Source organism: Rhinopithecus roxellana, chromosome 6 (assembly GCF_007565055.1).
Source record: "Rhinopithecus roxellana isolate Shanxi Qingling chromosome 6, ASM756505v1, whole genome shotgun sequence".
Lineage (NCBI taxonomy): Eukaryota > Metazoa > Chordata > Mammalia > Primates > Cercopithecidae > Rhinopithecus > Rhinopithecus roxellana.
The window spans coordinates 53,864,340-53,882,264 of record NC_044554.1 but is presented as its reverse complement, the minus strand read 5'-3'; the positions used below and the strand labels follow the sequence as shown (position 1 = coordinate 53,882,264).

At 40.4% G+C, this 17,925-nt stretch overlaps 1 protein-coding gene across 1 annotated transcript in view; it reads left to right on the top strand.

Moving 5' to 3' along the window:
* The window catches only part of UBN2 (ubinuclein 2), an 82,714-nt gene that overhangs the window by 11,609 nt on the left and 53,180 nt on the right, over positions 1–17,925 (top strand). The window contains 1 exon segment of the mRNA XM_030932567.1: positions 12,276–12,377. Coding sequence (XP_030788427.1) covers positions 12,276–12,377 — 102 coding nt within the window.

Here is a 17,925-nt window from a genome sequence, read left to right as displayed (position 1 = left end):
TTGAGACCCTGTCTCTAATAAGAATAAGAATAATAAAATCGGCCAGGTAAAGTAACCTGTGCGTGTAATCCCGGCACTTTGAGAGGCCGAGGTGGGCAGATCACCTGAGGTCAGGAGTGCAGCCAGCCTGGCCAACATGGTGAAACCTTTCCATCTCTACTAAAAATACAAAAATTAGCCGGACATGGTGGTGGGCACCAGTAATTCCAGATATTCAGGAGACTGCGGCAGGAGAATCCCTTGAACCCAGGAGGCAGAGGTTGCAGTGAGCCGAGATCGCGCCATTGTACTCCAGCCTGGGCGACAAGAGCGAGACTCCATCTCCCAACAAAAAAAAAAAAAAAAAAAAAAAACAAAAAAGAAATATATATATATATATAAATGAGAAGTCTTGATTTTCTTTTGTATGAGTTGTAAAAGTGATTCTTTCCAGATAATGTTTTAAAGAATGGCAGTATCTTGGAATAACTAATTTCTGATGAGTAACTTCTTCACAGTAAATACTACTCGGCTGAGTGGAAAGAAATATAATTTTATCTTAAAATAATTATGGATTAAACTGTCTTCAGATGTGAAACTGATACCACGTAGTTGTTTTGAAAGCATTTGTGTACTGTTTCCGGGAGTTGTAAGAAGTCAGTTACTCATTGGTTGATCATCCACACTTGCTGAGGGGTTAGAGCTTCCTTGGGAACTTCATAGGCTAGTTTTCCTGTTTGTTTTGGCCTTATGTTAGGTCTGGTCCCTAAGGATCACCTCAGTATAGAGCTTTGGGAAAACTTGTTGACACCACCACAAAGTAAATCCTACTTGCAAAACACAAATACCAGTGGATTTAGGGTTTCATAGACCAATAATAGTATGCTATTACATGTACAATAAAGACATAAAATAATCTTTTAAAGCAAACTGGGGTAGGGGAGAGGGCCTTAAATAAAGGGCAAGGAGGAATTCCTAGTTCAAATTAATAGTTTCTTGCCGGGCGCGGTGGCTCAAGCCTGTAATCCCAGCACTTTGGGAGGCCGAGACGGGCGGATCACAAGGTCAGGAGATCGAGACCATCCTGGCTAACCCGGTGAAACCCCGTCTCTACTAAAAAATACAAAAAACTAGCCGGGCGAGGTGGCGGGCGCCTATAGTCCCAGCTACTTGGGAGGCTGAGGCAGGTGAATGGCGTGAAGCCGAAAGGCAGAGCTTGCAGTGAGCTGAGATCCGGCCACTGCACTCCAGTTTGGGCGACTCCGTCTCAAAAAAAAAAGCAAAAAACAAAAAATCAAATTAATAGTTTCTTTATTGAAGTTACCAATTCTAATCACTTGCTGTGATATGCCCTTTTAATTCCTTGGCCTCTTTGAATTGAATAAATTCTCTTCAGCCTTCTTTAATCCCTTAGGAACAATTGAGAATCAGCAGTTTTAGGGTATTTAGGAGGAAGGACTGGTGTCCATATGTGGTAATTAAAGAAATTGTGTATACTATTTTTGTGCTGTGTAGTCAGCTCTTGGCTGTATTTCCACTGCTTTGAAACTCAGCTCCTTTCTGTTGGTAGGTTGAAGAAATGGGCATAGATGTAAAGAGATAAGGTTGTGGCAGGGCTGGGACAAATAGGGAGTCTTGTGTCGACAGGATGTTTTCTTCTCACTTGTAGGACTGGAGTGTTTTTTAGCAATCAGGGTCATTCTTGCTCTGTCTACTAGAGGTGATCAATGAATGTTGGTTTTTAGTTTGGTTTACTATTAGCTGGAGGCAATTCGGGGTCAGGGGGTCCAGTACTAAGAACATCTTGTTTGTTTGTTTTCCAGTTTAGTGTTACGGTGTAATGAGGCTGCATTGGCCTAAAACACCGATTGTCAGGTTAAGCAAGTACTAATGACTCAGTGAGGAATATTCTTCTGAGTCACAGCGGGCTAGTGCCTAGAAGAGTAGATAAGAAGGAGGTTCTTCACTTTAGGTGTAGCAAAATTCAAGGGTTTTTTGTTGTTGTTGTTGTTTGGAAAATAAGTTTTGATTTTTAAAGATCTACTTAAGTTATAAACTATGTAATATCAACTGCAGAGGTTCAGAGAATTAAGTAAGATTTTGATTCTGCTGCAGTAAGGATACTGAAAAAGAGAGTAATTCAACAGAGATCTTTCTAGTAGGGAAGACACTATAATCCTTTGCCAATGTAACTTGAATTTCTTTAGGTTAAATTTTAATATTTGTGAATTAATTTGTATGTACCTTTCTGGCAGCTGTCAAAAGTTTGGTTCCAGCTTATACAATTTACGCATTATTGAATTTTAGTTTTTTTTTTTTTTTTTTTTTTGAGACGGAGTCTTGCTCTGCCGCCCAGGCTGGAGTGCAGTGGCTGGATCTCAGCTCACTGCAAGCTCCGCCTCTTGGGTTTACGCCATTCTCCTGCCTCAGCCTCCCGAGTAGCTGGGACTACAGGCGCCCGCCACCTCGCCCAGCTAGTTTTTTTTTTGTATTTTTTAGTAGAGACGGGGTTTCACCGTATTAGCCAGGATGGTCTCTATCTCCTGACCTCGTGATCCGCCCGTCTCGGCCTCCCAAAGTGCTGGGATTACAGGCTTGAGCCACCGCGCCCGGCGAATTTTAGTATGATTGGGGAACTGGAGGGTGGAGAATAGAAATGGGGTGGTAAGGCAGGAGGCAGGTCAGGGTTAGAAGTTTTCCAGGAAGACCGCAAGTGAGGAAAAGCAGACTATACCTAGAAAACTACTCTAATGGCCTCTGTGATGAAGGAGGGAACTGGATTGTGCCTTATAGTTGGCAGAAATCTGTTTATAAGTGGAGCAATGCTTGTGGAACCCTGGTTGTTGGAAAGTGAGTCAAGAAAGAGGTACTCAGGTATGGGTGTGTCAAATACAGGTTATCCAAAACTCTTTCCCCACAGTGGGACTGAGAAGTAGAGCCAAATGAGGAGGAGTTCCAAACTCTGGTAGTGAACATTTGGTGGGCCAAACCTAATAAAATAACATTTATTGAGTGGGTAGTACATGTCCTTAATAAAACTCAGGAGATACAAAAGGTCAGGTGATAAAAAGAAAATGTCCTTCCTACTCCTTACTCCCAGCTAACCAGGTCACTCCTTAGAGACCCTGTCAGTTTCTTGCCCCAGAGAGCTGTGTGTATGTGGGCAGTCACATATTTCAAAGACTTTTTTTTTTTTTGTTACTGTTCACTGAAAGAGGGTATATAAATACAGATAAATGAAAAGATCAAAATAAAAATCAGCAAATCACCTGTAAGTCCACCGCCAAGCAGAACCACTGTGAATAGTTTGATGGTTTAAAGTATATCCTTTCGGGAATTTTTAAAATGCATGTGCAATTACATATGTACTTTCTTGCACTATAAAAAAAATTTTTTAGAGCCAGCTGTGGTGGCTCACACCTGTGATCCCAGCTACTTGGGAGGCTGAGGCAGAAAAGATGTCTTGAGCCTAGGAGGTCAAGACCAGCCTGGGCAACATAGTAAAACCTCGTCTCTTAAAAAATAAAGTTAGATCACCTGAGCAATACATGAATATGTTCCTTTTATTAAAGACAAATTCAAATAATACATAGTACATCAAAGTCTTCCTGTACCACTGTTTCCAGTTCTATCCCTTCTCCATCGTAATGACCATGGTTATCTGCTTGTTGTGTATTCTTTGAGCATTTTATACATATCTATAGATATATAGTGCTATTTTTTTTTTTTTTTTTTGAGACAGAGTCTCGCTCTGTCACCCAGGCTGGAGTGCTGTGGCCGGATCTCAGCTCACTGCAAGCTCCGCCTCCCGGGTTCACGCCATTCTCCTGTCTCAGCCTCCCGGGTAGCTGGGACTACAGGCGCCCACCACCTTGCCCGGCTAGTTTTTTGTAGTTTTTAGTAGAGACGGGGTTTCACCGTGTTAGCCAGGATGGTCTCGATCTCCTGACCTCGTGATCTGCCTGTCTCGGCCTCCCAAAGTGCTGGGATTACAGGCTTGAGCCACCGCACCCGGCCATGTTTTATTTTTCATAGATGAGATCATCCTGTTCGTATGATAGTGGAAGAAACAATATCTTGTTATTTAGATGTTGTCTCCAGAATTACCATTTAAGTTGAGGACCTTTTCAGATGCTTAGTGAACACTGATAGCACCTTTTCGTGAATAGCCTGAGCTGTACATAACATTTAGGAAACTGTTCTTGTTACCCTCTATATTAATAAATACTCTCTATCACAATTTTTGAAAATTTATTTACTTATTTATTTGTTTTGGGGACAAGGTCTTCATCGCTCAGACTGGAGTGCAGTGGTGTGGTTACAGCTCCCTGCAGCCTTGACCTTCTGGGCTCAAGTGATCCTCCCACCTCAGCCTTCCAAGTAGTTGGGACTACAGGCATGCACTACCATGCCCAGCTTTTTTTTCTTTTTATTTTTTTTTGGTAGAGACAGGGTTTCACCATGTTGCCCAGGCTGGTGTTGAACTCCTGGGCTCAAGCAGTCAACCTGCTTCAGCCTCCCAAAGTGCTGGGATTGCAGGCATGAGCCACCTTCGCCCAGCCTACCACATTATTCTTCAATGGCTGTTAACGTTTAATAGATATGTGGTAGTTTGTATAATTTATACTTTTATAATTGATACGCTTGGTGAAGACCTTATACTTGTAAGATCATTTTGGGGGGAAGCATTTTGGTCAGATAAATACTTTTTTTTTTTTTTTTGAGACGGAGTCTCACTCTGTCGCAGGGGCTGGAGTGCAGTGGCCGGATCTCAGCTCACTGCAAGCTCCGCCTCCCGGGTTCCCGCCATTCTCCTGCCTCAGCCTCCCGGGTAGCTGGGACTACAGGCGCCCGCCACCTCGCCCGGCTAGTTTTTTGTATTTTTTAGTAGAGACGGGGTTTCACCGTGTTAGCCAGGATGGTCTCGATCTCCTGACCTCGTGATCCGCCCGTCTCGGCCTCCCAAAGTGCTGGGATTACAGGCTTGAGCCACCGCGCCCGGCCAGATTAATACTATTATGATCAAATAAAACTTTTAAGTCTTTTATTTGCTCCCCTTGATAAGATATATACTTGTTTAACAATGCTAATCATTTTGCTGCTTAGATTAGATTATGGACTCAGAACTATTATGGTTTCTGGTGGCAACAAACTAGTCACTTTGGCTAGACATAGATGTTCCTAAATCTCTAATTACCGATAAATTGTTTGCACTTCTGCATGTATCTGATTGTGCCCATTACAACAGAACGTGTTTGTTTAGCTTTCCCAAGTAAATCTTTTTTTTTTTTTTTTTTTTTTTTTTTTTTTTTTTTTTTGAGGCGGAGTCTCGCTCTGTCACCGGACTGGAGTGCAGTGGCCAGATCTCAGCTCACTGCAAGCTCCGCCTCCCGGGTTTTCGCCATTCTCCTGCCTCAGTCTCCCAAGTAGCTGGGACTACAGGCGCCTGCCACCTCGCCCGGCTACTTTTGTATTTTTAGTAGAGACGGGGTTTCACCGTGTTAGCCAGGATGGTCTCGATCTCCTGACCTCGTGATCCGCCCGTCTCGGCCTCCCAAAGTGCTGGGATTACAGGCTTGAGCCACCGCGTCCAGCCCCAAGTAAATCTTACAGGCAGCTGTTTATGCCTAGACAAAAAGTATGATAGGAGAGCAGAAAAAGATCATTGTCATTGTGATTTTAATTAGAAAGCATCTTGGAGAAAAGATTGAAAATGTAGGCTGATATGTGAAAGCTGGGAGGATTAAGAGAGTAGCAGGAGACTATCCGAGATGGGGAGAAAGCACAAGGAATGGTAAGAAGGTGTGTTTGGGGGAGAGTTGGTAGACAGTTTGAATGGATGAAGTGTTCATGTTGGAAAATTGTAAGTAGAAAGTTGGAAAGGTGGTTTGAGTCAACATGTAGAAGGCATTTGACTGGTGCCATGTTAAGGGTTTTCAATTCTTATAGATGGAATGCTTCTGAAGCATTTTGAGCAGGGGAAATGATAGGGTGTTTTCAAAATATTAATTAGGTGGTAATTTTGCAGGATAAATTTGAGGGAAGAGGCTAGGTGCGGTGGCTCACGTCTGTAATCCCAGCACTTTAGGAGGCCAGGGCGGACGGATCACCTGAGGTCAGGGGTTCAAGACCAGCCTGGCCAACATGGTGAAACCCTGTCTCTACTAAAAATACAAAAATTAGCCGGGTGTGGTAATGTGCACCTGCAGTTCCAGCTACTGGGGAGGCTGAGGCAGGAGAATCACTTGAACCTGGGAGGCAGAGGTTGCAGTGAGCTGAGATCATGCCCTGCACTCCAGCCGGAGCGGCAGCAGAGTGAGAGTCCATCTCAAAAACAATTTGAGGGAAGAGAGGCTAATTAAGACATTCATTATGTTTAAGTGAAAAACAAAGGCCAACATTCTAGCATTGACAGAATGGAAAGGAAGCTGTAGATATGGTTAATCATGGCAACAAAGATTTGTGGGGAGAGATACTTGGAAGCAGAAATTATGAGAGACTTTTGAAATAGCATTATTGAGGTATAATTTAAATAAATTTAATTCATCCATTTTAAGTGTACAGTTGGATGAATTTTAACAGATGCATACAATCCTGTAACCATTACTACAATCATGATACAGAACAATTGCGTCACCCCAGAAAATTCCCTTTATAGACAGATCTGTCCCTCCAGACTTAGCCCCTGGCATCCTCTGATCTGGTTCCTGTGACTCTAGGCTTTTTTGGTGTTTGTTTGTTTGCCTTTTCTAGGGTTTCCTGTAAATGGAATCTCATGTCTTCTGCTTCTGCTTCTGCTTCACTTAGCATAGTACTTTTGAAATTCCTCTATGTTTTGCCTGTGTCCCTTTTTATTGCCGAGCAGTAATCCACTGTATTCCTACTGTGGACTATGTACCACAGTTGTTTATCCATCCACCAGATGATGACCGTCGGGTTGTTTCCAGTTTTTGGCTGCCATGAATCAAGCTGCTGTAAACATGAGAGTACAAGTCTGTGTGTGAATACACATTTGCATTTCTCGGTGCATGTAAGAGGGGGGTTGTTAGGTCCAATGGTAACTATGCTTAATAAGAAACTACCTGATTCGCTGAGAGAGAGCTTTAAAAGGAAAAAAGAAACTACCAAACCATTTTCCAAAGTAGCCACATAATTTTGCATTCTTGCTAGTGATGTATGAGAGAACCAATTGCTCCATGTCCATGTTAGCATTTGATGTCATCACTCTTAATTTTAGCCAATGATGGTTTTAAGGCAGAAAAAATAGGATGAACAAAATAGGAATGTCAAGTGGGAGAAGCTAATTTAGAGACAGATGACAGTGGGAACACTAATTTCAGTTTTGCTTTATTAGAGTTTAAGGTGTTTTCAACTTAAAAAATGACCCTATAGGTTCTATAACTTCTCATATAGAATTTTTAAAAGAATGGCCTGTTGGAGTTAGGCAGTCATGAGTTTGAAGATTGGCTTGCTTACTTTCTGTGTGACCTTAGATAAGTTACTTGACCTTTCTGAGCCTTCGTTTTTCTCATTTGTCAAATGTGAACTAATAGATCATTGTACTTAGTATAGGATCTGATGCAAGGTTAGCATTCAGTGAATGGTAGCTTGGTATTTAAATATATATTTTATGCCCCCAGTGACTTGTGAATTTCTTGCAAATCTGAGCTTTTTTTTTCTTTCTAGCTGTTTTATTCCCCAACTGTGTTAGTTCCCCATACCAGTAGTCAGAGTGATTTTATTAAACACTGATCTTGTCAGTTGCTTCCTTGTGCTGATGCCTTCAGTGGCTTCCGCAAGTGCTTAACTCCACTTGTCCTTGTCTGGGTATGATTATCTTAGGAAGAAGCCTTGATTAGGTCCTCTGTTGAAAAGATCTCCTTTCGACCTTTTTCCTTTCTACCATTTATAACTACGGTAGTCATTTGTTTAATCTTTCTCTTCCCCTCTCTGTACTTAACTGCTTGTGTATAACTAAAAAATCCATGAAGGCTGGCACATGATAAGTGCTCAGTAAGTTTGTTTAATAGATTATCTTGTTTTAAGTTACCTGAAGACAAAGACATTTCATACTTAAATTCTTTCTGGTATTTTAACATATTGCTTTCTATGGCATAAGTTCTTTTTTTTTTTTTTTTTTTTTTTTTTTTTTGAGACGGAGTCTCACTCTGTCGCCCAAGCTGGAGTGCAGTGACCGGATCTCAGCTCACTGCAAGCTCCGCCTCCCGGGTTCACGCCATTCTCCTGCCTCAGCCTCCCGAGTGGCTGGGACTACAGGCGCCCGCCACCTCGCCCGGCTAGTTTTTTGTACTTTTTAGTAGAGACGGGGTTTCACCGTGTTAGCCAGGATGGTCTCGATCTCCTGACCTTGTGATCCGCCCGTCTCGGCCTCCCAAAGTGCTGGGATTACAGGCTTGAGCCACCGCGCCCGGCTGGCATAAGTTCTTAACATTTTTGACTCTAAGTAATGGTTCGAAATAAGCTATGTAGAATCACTGGGTCAAATAAGATGAAGAGTTTTAAAAATTATTTTAGCATATTTCTTTTATAACAGTAATGCTTCATAGGAAATTTGGAAATCATAGAAAAAGCAGAAGAAGAAAATGTAAGAGTATTGCAAAGTCTCTTGGCAGATGCTTTCAGTTTGCTTTCCAAAAGAGTTTTATTGGTACACTCTTTATCAGCAGTGTTTGAGCAGTCCTATTCTCCATCTTTTCAGAATTTAAAGGTTTATAATTTGATAGAGGAAATCGATATCTCACTGTAATCTCATTTATTGATCATTTTCCATTGAGTTGTAATGCTGCCTTTTTCATCTTTAATTGTTATATGCTAGGGTAGGTTTCTGAACAGTGCTGTTCATTAATATTTTTATTCTTTTTTTTTTTTTTTTTTTTTTTTTGAGACAGAGTCTTGCTCTGTCGCCCAGGCTGGAGTGCAGTGACGCGATCTCGGCTCACTGCAAGGTCTGCCTCCTGGGTTCAGGCCATTCTTCTCCCTCAGCCTCCCAAGTAACTGGGACTACAGACGCCCGCCACCACACCCGGCTAATTTTTTGTATTTTTAGTAGAGACAGGGTTTCACTGTGTTAGCCAGGATGGTCTCGATCTCCTGACCTCGTGATCCACCTGCCTTGGCCTCCCAAAGTACTGGGATTACAGGTGTGAGCCACCGCACCCGGCCATCTTTTTATTCTTATGTTCTTGCCTCATCTATTTTAACTCCCATAACTTTAAAAATATTTCGTATGTGGCAGGACTAGCCCTCTTCATTAGTTTTGTCTGTGGATTTTTATATATTTCTTAGATCTCTTCCTCTCTCTCTCATTTTAGGACAAAATCATCCCTCATGTCCTTAACTGCTTGTGTGTAACTTTTTCTCAATAGACTATCTCCTACCAACCTCTCTCTTTCCCTTTCCTGAATGCTGATTCTCACCATAATTCTATAACATAATGTAAAATAAAGGTCTCAGTCTGCAGACCTGCCCAAATGGGAAAAATAAGGACAATCTAATATGTATTTTGCATCTAAGCACACGGGTATGTTGTATGTATATATGTGTATATGTGTATATATATATATTACACCTGTGTGTGTATACACACACACACACACACACACACACACACATATATATGTATGCATGTTGTTTAAGGTTGCCAACTGGTATTTCTTGAGGATTGTCATTGTTCTGGGATTATACCCTCAGTGGCCTTATTTAGCAAGATGTTGCCACCCTATGTTGGTTCCTAGAATTGTACTTGAAACTTTTACCTAACTTGTAAAATCTAAAAATATGGGAGCCATTACTTATATTTCGCACCACAATGTCTTTCTTGGTGGTGATGGTGTAGTAATCGTGTTGTTTTGTCCGCCAAAAAGCGTACAGTGGAATCATAGCTTATATGGGAGTTAGGTTTTTTTAAGATCACTATGTAATAGTAGCTAGTCAGAATTGCCTTTGCAAGTTACTTGTAAAGTGATGACACCATGTTGGAGATGTCTTTACATCTTGCATCTCATGCTCTCTATGAGGCTCACTGTGGCTTAGTGGTGGCGTATTGGTTTGCAGAATCCTTTGCACTCATTGTTTTCTTGATTTTGTTTTTGCTTTTGTTTTTTGAGATAGGGTCTCGCTCTGTCACCCACGATGGAGTGCAGTGGCATGAACTTGGCTCACTGTAGCCTCAACTTCCTGGGTTCCTCCTGGCTCAGCCTCTCAAGTAGCAGGGACCACAAGCACATGCCACCATGCCTGGCTAATTAAAAAAAAATTTTTTTTTGTAGAGACAGGTCTCATTATGTTGCCCAGGCTAGTCTCAAACCCCTGGGCTCTTGCAGTCCTCCTGCCTTGGCTTCCCAAAGTGCTGAAATCACAGGTGTGGGCCACTGCACCTGGCCTTCTCTTCTCTTTCCAAGCGTCCTCTTCCCTGCTCCCCTACCAAAAAAATCATGGGACAGGGAAGTCTTAGAAGATGCTTAGAAAATTTAAGATGGGTACCATAGCTTGTGACTGCAGTCCTGGCTACTTGGGAGTATGAGGCAGGAGGATCACTTGAGCCCACGGGATCAAGGTGAGCTATAACCATACCATGGCACTGTAGTCTGGGCTACAGAGCCAGACCCTGTGTCATTTTTTTTCTTTTGGAGACAGAGTCTCGCTTTGTTGTCCAGGGTGAAGTGCAGTGGTGCCATCTCAGTTCACTGCAACGTCCGCCTCCCCAGTTCAAATGATTCTTGAGCCTCAGCCACCCAAGTAGCTGTGATTACCGGGGCATGCCACCACACCTGACTAATTTTTATATATTTAGTATAGATGGGGTTCAGCCATTTTGGCCAGGCTGGTCTCAAAGTCCTGGCCTCAAGTGATCCCCCTGCCTCGACCTCCCAAAGTGGTGGAATTACAGGCATGAGGCACTGTGTCTGGCCCAGACCCTGTATCAAAAAAAAAAAAAAAAAAGAATTATAGACTCACAAAAAGTTGCAAATATACTACAGAGAAATCCTATGTGCCCCTTGAACCCAGCTTCTCCCAGTAGTAATATCTTACATATCTACAGTTATCCAAACTAGGAAATTGACATTGGCATAATACAGTTAACTAGGTAATAGATCTTAACTCAGATTTCACATACTCATTTCAGTTTTTACATGCACTCATTTTTCATTTTCTTGTATGTCTGTGTGTATAATTCTAATTATTAAAACAAATACTTTTAGGCTAGACCCAGTGTCTCACACCTATAATCCCAGCACTTCAAAAAAAAATTAAAAATTAGCAGGGCTTTATAGCATGCACCTTTAGTCCCACTTACTCAGGAGGCTGAGGCAGGAGGTTCACTTGAACCGAGGAGTTTGAGGCTGCAGTGAGCCATGATCATGCCACTGCACTCCAGCCTGGGTGACAGAGTGAGACCCTATCTCAAAAAACAAACATGCAGTGAGCCATGATCATGCCACTGCACTGCAGCATGGGCAATAGATCAAGACCCTGTCTTTAAAAATAATAATAATAATAATTTTAAGCATAATTTTAGGTTTAAAGGAAAGTTGCAAAGACAATACAGAGAGTTCCCACACAGCATTCACCCACTTTCCCCTGTTGTTGACATCTTGCAGTGTTGTTGACATCTTGCAGTGTTGTTGACATCTTGCAATGTATACATTTGTTACAGCTAAGGAGCCAACATTGGCACACTACCATTCAACTCCACATTTTATTTGGATTTTACTAGTTTTCCCCTAGTGTCTTTTTCAGTTCCTGAATAAGCCAGGTTACCGTATTACACTTAGTCATTATTTCCCCTTAGGTTCATCTATACTGTGGCAGTTTTTCACATTTTCCTTCTTTTTGATGATTTTGATAACTTTGAAGAACAGTGGTAACTCACTTCATAGAATGTCCATGAATTTGGTTTTGTCTGATGGTTTTCTCAGGGTTAGGCTGGGGTTATAGGTTATTGAGAAGGTCACAGAGGTGATGAAGTGCAGTTTTTGTCACAGATCGTGGATGCGTGCAGTCAGTATGATGTGTCCCTGTTGATGCTGACTGTGACCACCTAGTAAGGGAGTGTTGGCCAGGGTTTCTACTGTGAAGTTCCTCTGTCCTGCCCCTTTTCATACTCGTTGGAACAAGTCACTAAGTGCAACTTGCACTCAAGGTGTGGGAGGTCTTAAACTTCCTGGAGAGGGGGATTGTCTACAAAGATTAATTGAATTCTTCTAACAGGTCTTTTTAAACTTGATGAAAACAGCATGAGTACCGAATCAGTCTAACATGTCTGTTCTTTGCAGGGTGGGAAACCCCGTAAACACCGGAAGGATCGGCTACAAGATTTAATTGATATAGGCTTTGGCTATGATGAGACAGATCCATTTATTGATAACTCAGAGGCTGTGAGTAATGTATCTTTAATCTAGCTGCTAATTCATTGTTTGTATGGGATAGTAGAAGTCAAGGGTAAAGTAACTTAAATAGTGCAGTGAATGTTTTTATTTGTGCTTTTAAAAGCCGTGTTCACTACTTAAATTTTTTTTTACCTTTTTTTTTTTTTTTTAAGAATACTGCAGATTGAGAATTTTGTAATTTCGGGTTTGTCTATGGTGAGTTGTTATTACACTGTTAAAATAGACCAAGTTTTATGAAAATTTTTTCTGTAAAAGGCTACATAAGTAAGTATTTTAGACTTTGTGAACCGTATGGTTTCTGTTACAATTACACAAGTTTATCATTGTAGCATGAGAGCAGCCATAGATAATACCTAAAGAATTAGTGTGGCTGCATTACAATGAAACTTGACTTATGGTCTGTGAAATTTAAATTTCATATCATTTTCATGTGTCATGAAATATTTATTTCTTTTTTTTCCAATAATTTTTAAAATGTAAAATCCATTTCTAGCTTGCAAGCCGGTGGGCTGGATTTGGCCAGTGAATCTCATGCTTGCTGACTCTGTACAATGTCTTTATTTTCATATGCTCTGCTCCTTTCCAGTTACTGAAAGAACCTCTTGGGATTCTGTAATAGTTGCTCATTTTCAGATGTCTAATTATAGCGTTGACTCCATCATCACCCCTTGCTCAAACTGAGAACAAAAATAAGTTTTTAAAAAGGAAAAAGGAAAATCAAATGCTGAAAAACATTATGTTAAGCTAATGGTTCTCAATCAAGGATGAGAATATTAGTACACTTATCTTAACTCAGACTTAAGGAATTAGGATTTCTGGAGGTGAGGCCTACAGAGATTTTAGTGTTTTTGTTTTTTTTTTTTTAATGTAAGATTAACATGCTTATGGTAAAACAACAATAAAGTACAAGGTGATTATGAAGTAGAAGGTAAAGTACCCAGAGGCCCCACTCCTGAGAGGTAAATACGAAAAATCTTCTTGTGTAGTTGTCCAGAAATTTCAGTGATACATATTAGTACATGGATATAATCCTAATGGCTGTTAGCGAATATACCTAAAGTACATAGTGTATTTGTCTAGTCCTGTTTGATGTACGTCTAAATTGTTTCTGGTTTTATGTACATACAAATAATTGAGCATCTGGATGCTTTTATCTACTTAAGTAAATGTGTATGAAGGGTATTTGTAGAGTGCATTTATATGGGTAGGGTAAATTTCTAACAGTGGAATTTATTGGTCAAAGGGCATGTATTTGCATCTTGATTTTTACTGATACTCCCAAACTTGGGCAGGTGTGTTTCTAAATGACTTCCAACATAAGAGCCATGCAGTCTTAAAGATTGGTGCTACTAGGTTGAAATTAATCTGGCAGACATCTCTAATACCTATTTAATTCTTTATTGCTGCCATGCCTTATTACCAGGATGGTACATTGAATGCCAGTCTTTATCACCAGTCTGTTTTGATTGAGCCCTACAGCTTTTCCCCTGGAATCCCCTGTCTCTTATAAAAGGAAGAGGAATTTAGGAGAGCATTTAAGGACTGTAGCAGCCCCTTGATCACATAGCAAATGAAAGACAGCAAGTCATGTTTTGCAGTAGAGAATGTATATATTCTTCCATTCTTGTCTATATACTAGAGTAATCTAATCCCTGGGATTATGATATCCTCTGCGATGTGCAGTAATTAAGGATATACAGAAAGTGATGCTAGGTGACTATTACACTCCCCACAAATTATATAGTATGTCTTTTTTCCTGTTGCTACAGTGCTTGCTTATAAAGTTGATGACAGAACATATAAAGGTAGTAGAATGACAGTAAGGACTTCAACCTGAGGCACATTGGATACTCTGTCAAACTCCTAAGTTGCTTCTGGTGTCCTGACATAATCTTATTTACCATACTAGGCAGCCTGGTCTGTAGAAGTAACATATTGCCAGTGCCCTTTGGAGTAAAATGGGCTTCGTATTACAAAAAAGGTTGTCAACCAATAAATCAGGGCATGGAATGTTTTCCAGAGTCTTGACCTTGATTTGTAACTCAGTGAAGAAGTCTAGATTATACTCTTAATTCAGTTTCTTTTTTTTTTTTTGAGACGGAGTCTCGCTCTGTGGCCGGGGCTGGAGTGCAGTGGCGGATCTCAGCTCACTGCAAGCTCCGCCTCCCGGGTTTACGCCATTCTCCGGCCTCAGCCTCCGGAGTAGCTGGGACTACAGGCGCCTGCCACCTCACCCGGCTAGATTTTTGTATTTTTTAGTAGAAGTGGGGTTTCACCGTGTTAGCCAGGATGGTCTCGATCTCCTGACCTCGTGATCCGCCCGTCTCGGCCTCCCAAAGTGCTGGGATTACAGGCTTGAGCCACCGCGCCCGGCCTCTTAATTCAGTTTCTAATTTGCCGTGTAGCCAGGAGCAAGTCTTTCAGCACTATCCGGTTTTCTCTGCTGTAACTTGCTTACCCCACAGAATTATTGAGCCTCAAATATGGTAATGAATGTCAACTAGCTGAAGAACGTGAAGCAAGTGCAAAGCATCAGTAGAAGTGTTAATATTATGTGTACATTTTGAATTCTAAATAACCCAAGAAGGAACTTAGCCATATATAAATGGGCATCACATGTACTCACATGTGATTAAGCTACTATTAAGTAGCTTAAATAGCTTTTTTTAATTAATAAACTTTATTTTCTTAGAGCAGTTTTAGAGTCACAGCAAAACTGAGCAGAAAATACAGAGCTTCCATGAACACCTTGCCCCCATGCACACACTACCTTCCCTCCTCTCAGCATCCTGTACCACAGTAGTACATTTGTTATAGTTGATGAGCCCGGAATTGTGACACATCATTGTCACCGAAGTCCATAGTTCACGTTAGGGTTCATTCTTGGGGTTATATACTTTGTGGGTTTGCACAAATGAATAATGACACGTATCTACGATGGTAGTATCACACAGAAGTATAGTATCACTTCCCTCAAAATCTTCTGTGCTCTGCCTATTCATTCCTCCTTTCCTCCTAATCACTGGCAACTACTGGTCTTTACTGTCTTTGTAGTTTTACCTTTTCCAGAATGTCTTATAGAGAAAATCATATAGTATGTAACTTCTATAAATAACATTTTCAATATCTCCTTTTGTAGCATTTAGGACATTTTCATGCTGACTTTTGTAACCCATAATTGGATTATACATCAACTTAAAGGACATGACTGGTATTTTTAAAGAAAATGAACTCAAATAGAATAGGAATTAGTACATCATTGGTAGACTATACAGTTTTTATTGTGTGTGTATGTTTGTGCTAGATTTTGATGGATAATGTATTTTCCACTTGGATTGTGGTGAAGAAAAGTTGAAAGCTACTGTTAATTAATAAGTTAGGATGAATTTTGTACATACAGATTGTTTAGTCATACAACTAGTTTCTGCACGAGATAGGTTCCTGTTTTATAAGAACAAATTGAACTGAAATGCAGGTTGCTTGACTTACAAAATAACTTAGTGTCTTTGCCCTTGATATATTATTTGTTTTTTTTTTGTGAGATAATTCAGACATAAAACAACTATAGTCAAACCAAATGATTCTTGTTCTTTTCATTTATCGTATTGCCAGTAAGCTTTCCATGTTGGCATATTTTTGATATATTCTGAATCATGCACTAATTACTAAAAATAAATACCTGAAAATAAATGCTTTTGAAGGTTATTTTTAGTCTCGTATTTATGCTACCAAATTGTAAAAGAGCTGAAAGAAAATGTTTTATTTATTATTAATGATACCAGGCATGAATCACACTTTATTTAGATAATCTCTTTTAAATTTCACTAGAACTTTGTGAAGTAATATTGTCCCTGTTTTATAACCGTCTAAAATTGATGTTAAGTGATTTTCCCTGGGTCATAGTAGCTAGTCATAGGCAAGGAATCTAAATCCAGGACTTTGGATTCTTAAGTTCAGTGTATTACCTCTTAATACATTCTACTGAAATGGCTAAACTAAATATTCATGAAGAGTGTATTCCCCTGAAGAGTGTTCGGATAGGAAAAGCTCAGCAGAATACTGCATAAGAAAACAGACTTTGAGCACATCAGAATTGCCCTGAATACCTGGGGATGAACATGTTTCACTCCCACGTGAAGCTGCTTGATATAGTAGATGGGTTGGAGGCAGCCACTGACTTTGCCATAAACATGTATATAGAATTGCTTTGGTAAGGTACTTACCTGGCTTTCACTTTTACAGTGGGAGTAATATTTGCCTTTTTTACCTCACAAGGGTATCATGAGGACCAAATGAAATACTTTATATGAAGAAGTATTGAAAATTATAAAACATGGTACAAAACAATGTAGGCAAAGAGTACAGGTGTTTTTATCTTGTCACAGTTAGTTTTCAGAATTATTACAGTCTTTTCACTTTTAATCCTTCACTCCTCACATCACTTCTTTATTTGCAGATGGTCCTGCCCCTTTTCTTCAAGATCTTTATAATAGTGTAGCTCTTTGTAGTAGATTGTTCTAGTAGTGTATCAAGTAGAGCAATAAGAAGGTAGTTCATTTTTTTCTTTTACCTTTCTTCAATCATTTTATTTCTTTTTCATTCAGTGTGATTGAACTGGACCCTCTTCCTTTTTCCATTCTCCATATAATTGAAAAGGATACAGTTTAAAGTTACAGCCTTTGTAGTTAGCCTTAATATTCTTACAGTAACTAATGGGGTATGTATATTCCTTGCCCATGGCAAAGAAGTTTCCCTAAAAATCTGACTTTCTTTTTTTTTTTTCTTTTTTTGTTTTTTTTTTTTTTTTTGAGATGGAGTCTTGCTCTGTCGCCCAGGCTGGAGTGCAGTGGCCGGATCTCAGCTCACTGCAAGCTCGGCCTCCCGGGTTTACGCCATTCTCCTGCCTCAGCCTCCCGAGTAGCTGGGACTACAGGCGCCCGCCACCTCGCCCAGCAGTTTTTTGTATTTTTTTTAGTAGAGACGGGGTTTCACCGTGTTAGCTAGGATGGTCTCAATCTCCTGACCTTGTGATCCGCCTGTCTCGGCCTCCCAAAGTGGTGGGATTACAGGCTTGAGCCACCGCGCCCGGCCAAAATCTGACTTTCTTAAAGACTGGTTAGATGATGTGAAGAACCTCGGAAGTAGAGGTCTGGAGATCCCAGGTAACAGATATCTTTCTGCAATCAGATAAGTTCCTTTTTTCTTTCCTACTTTGAACACCTTCATTTGGTTAAGTTGTCCTTCACTTAATGTTTGCCTTTTACCCATTTTTATCAGGTGAGGTAATGATAAACCTTAAGATCCAGCCTTTGGGGACATAAGTGTGATTTAAACAAATTGAGTTCCTTTCTGCAAGCAAAGTGCCTCCTCATTCTAGGTCCTCAAGTATGTGCTTTCTGAACAGGGCAGTTGTTTTTCTGTGCTATTCTTCTTTTAAAATATGTGCTATTCTTATTCTAAAATGTATTTGCTGTTTTTCTTTCTTTCTCTTTTTATTTCTGAGACACAGTCTCACTGTGTCACCCAGTCTGGAGTG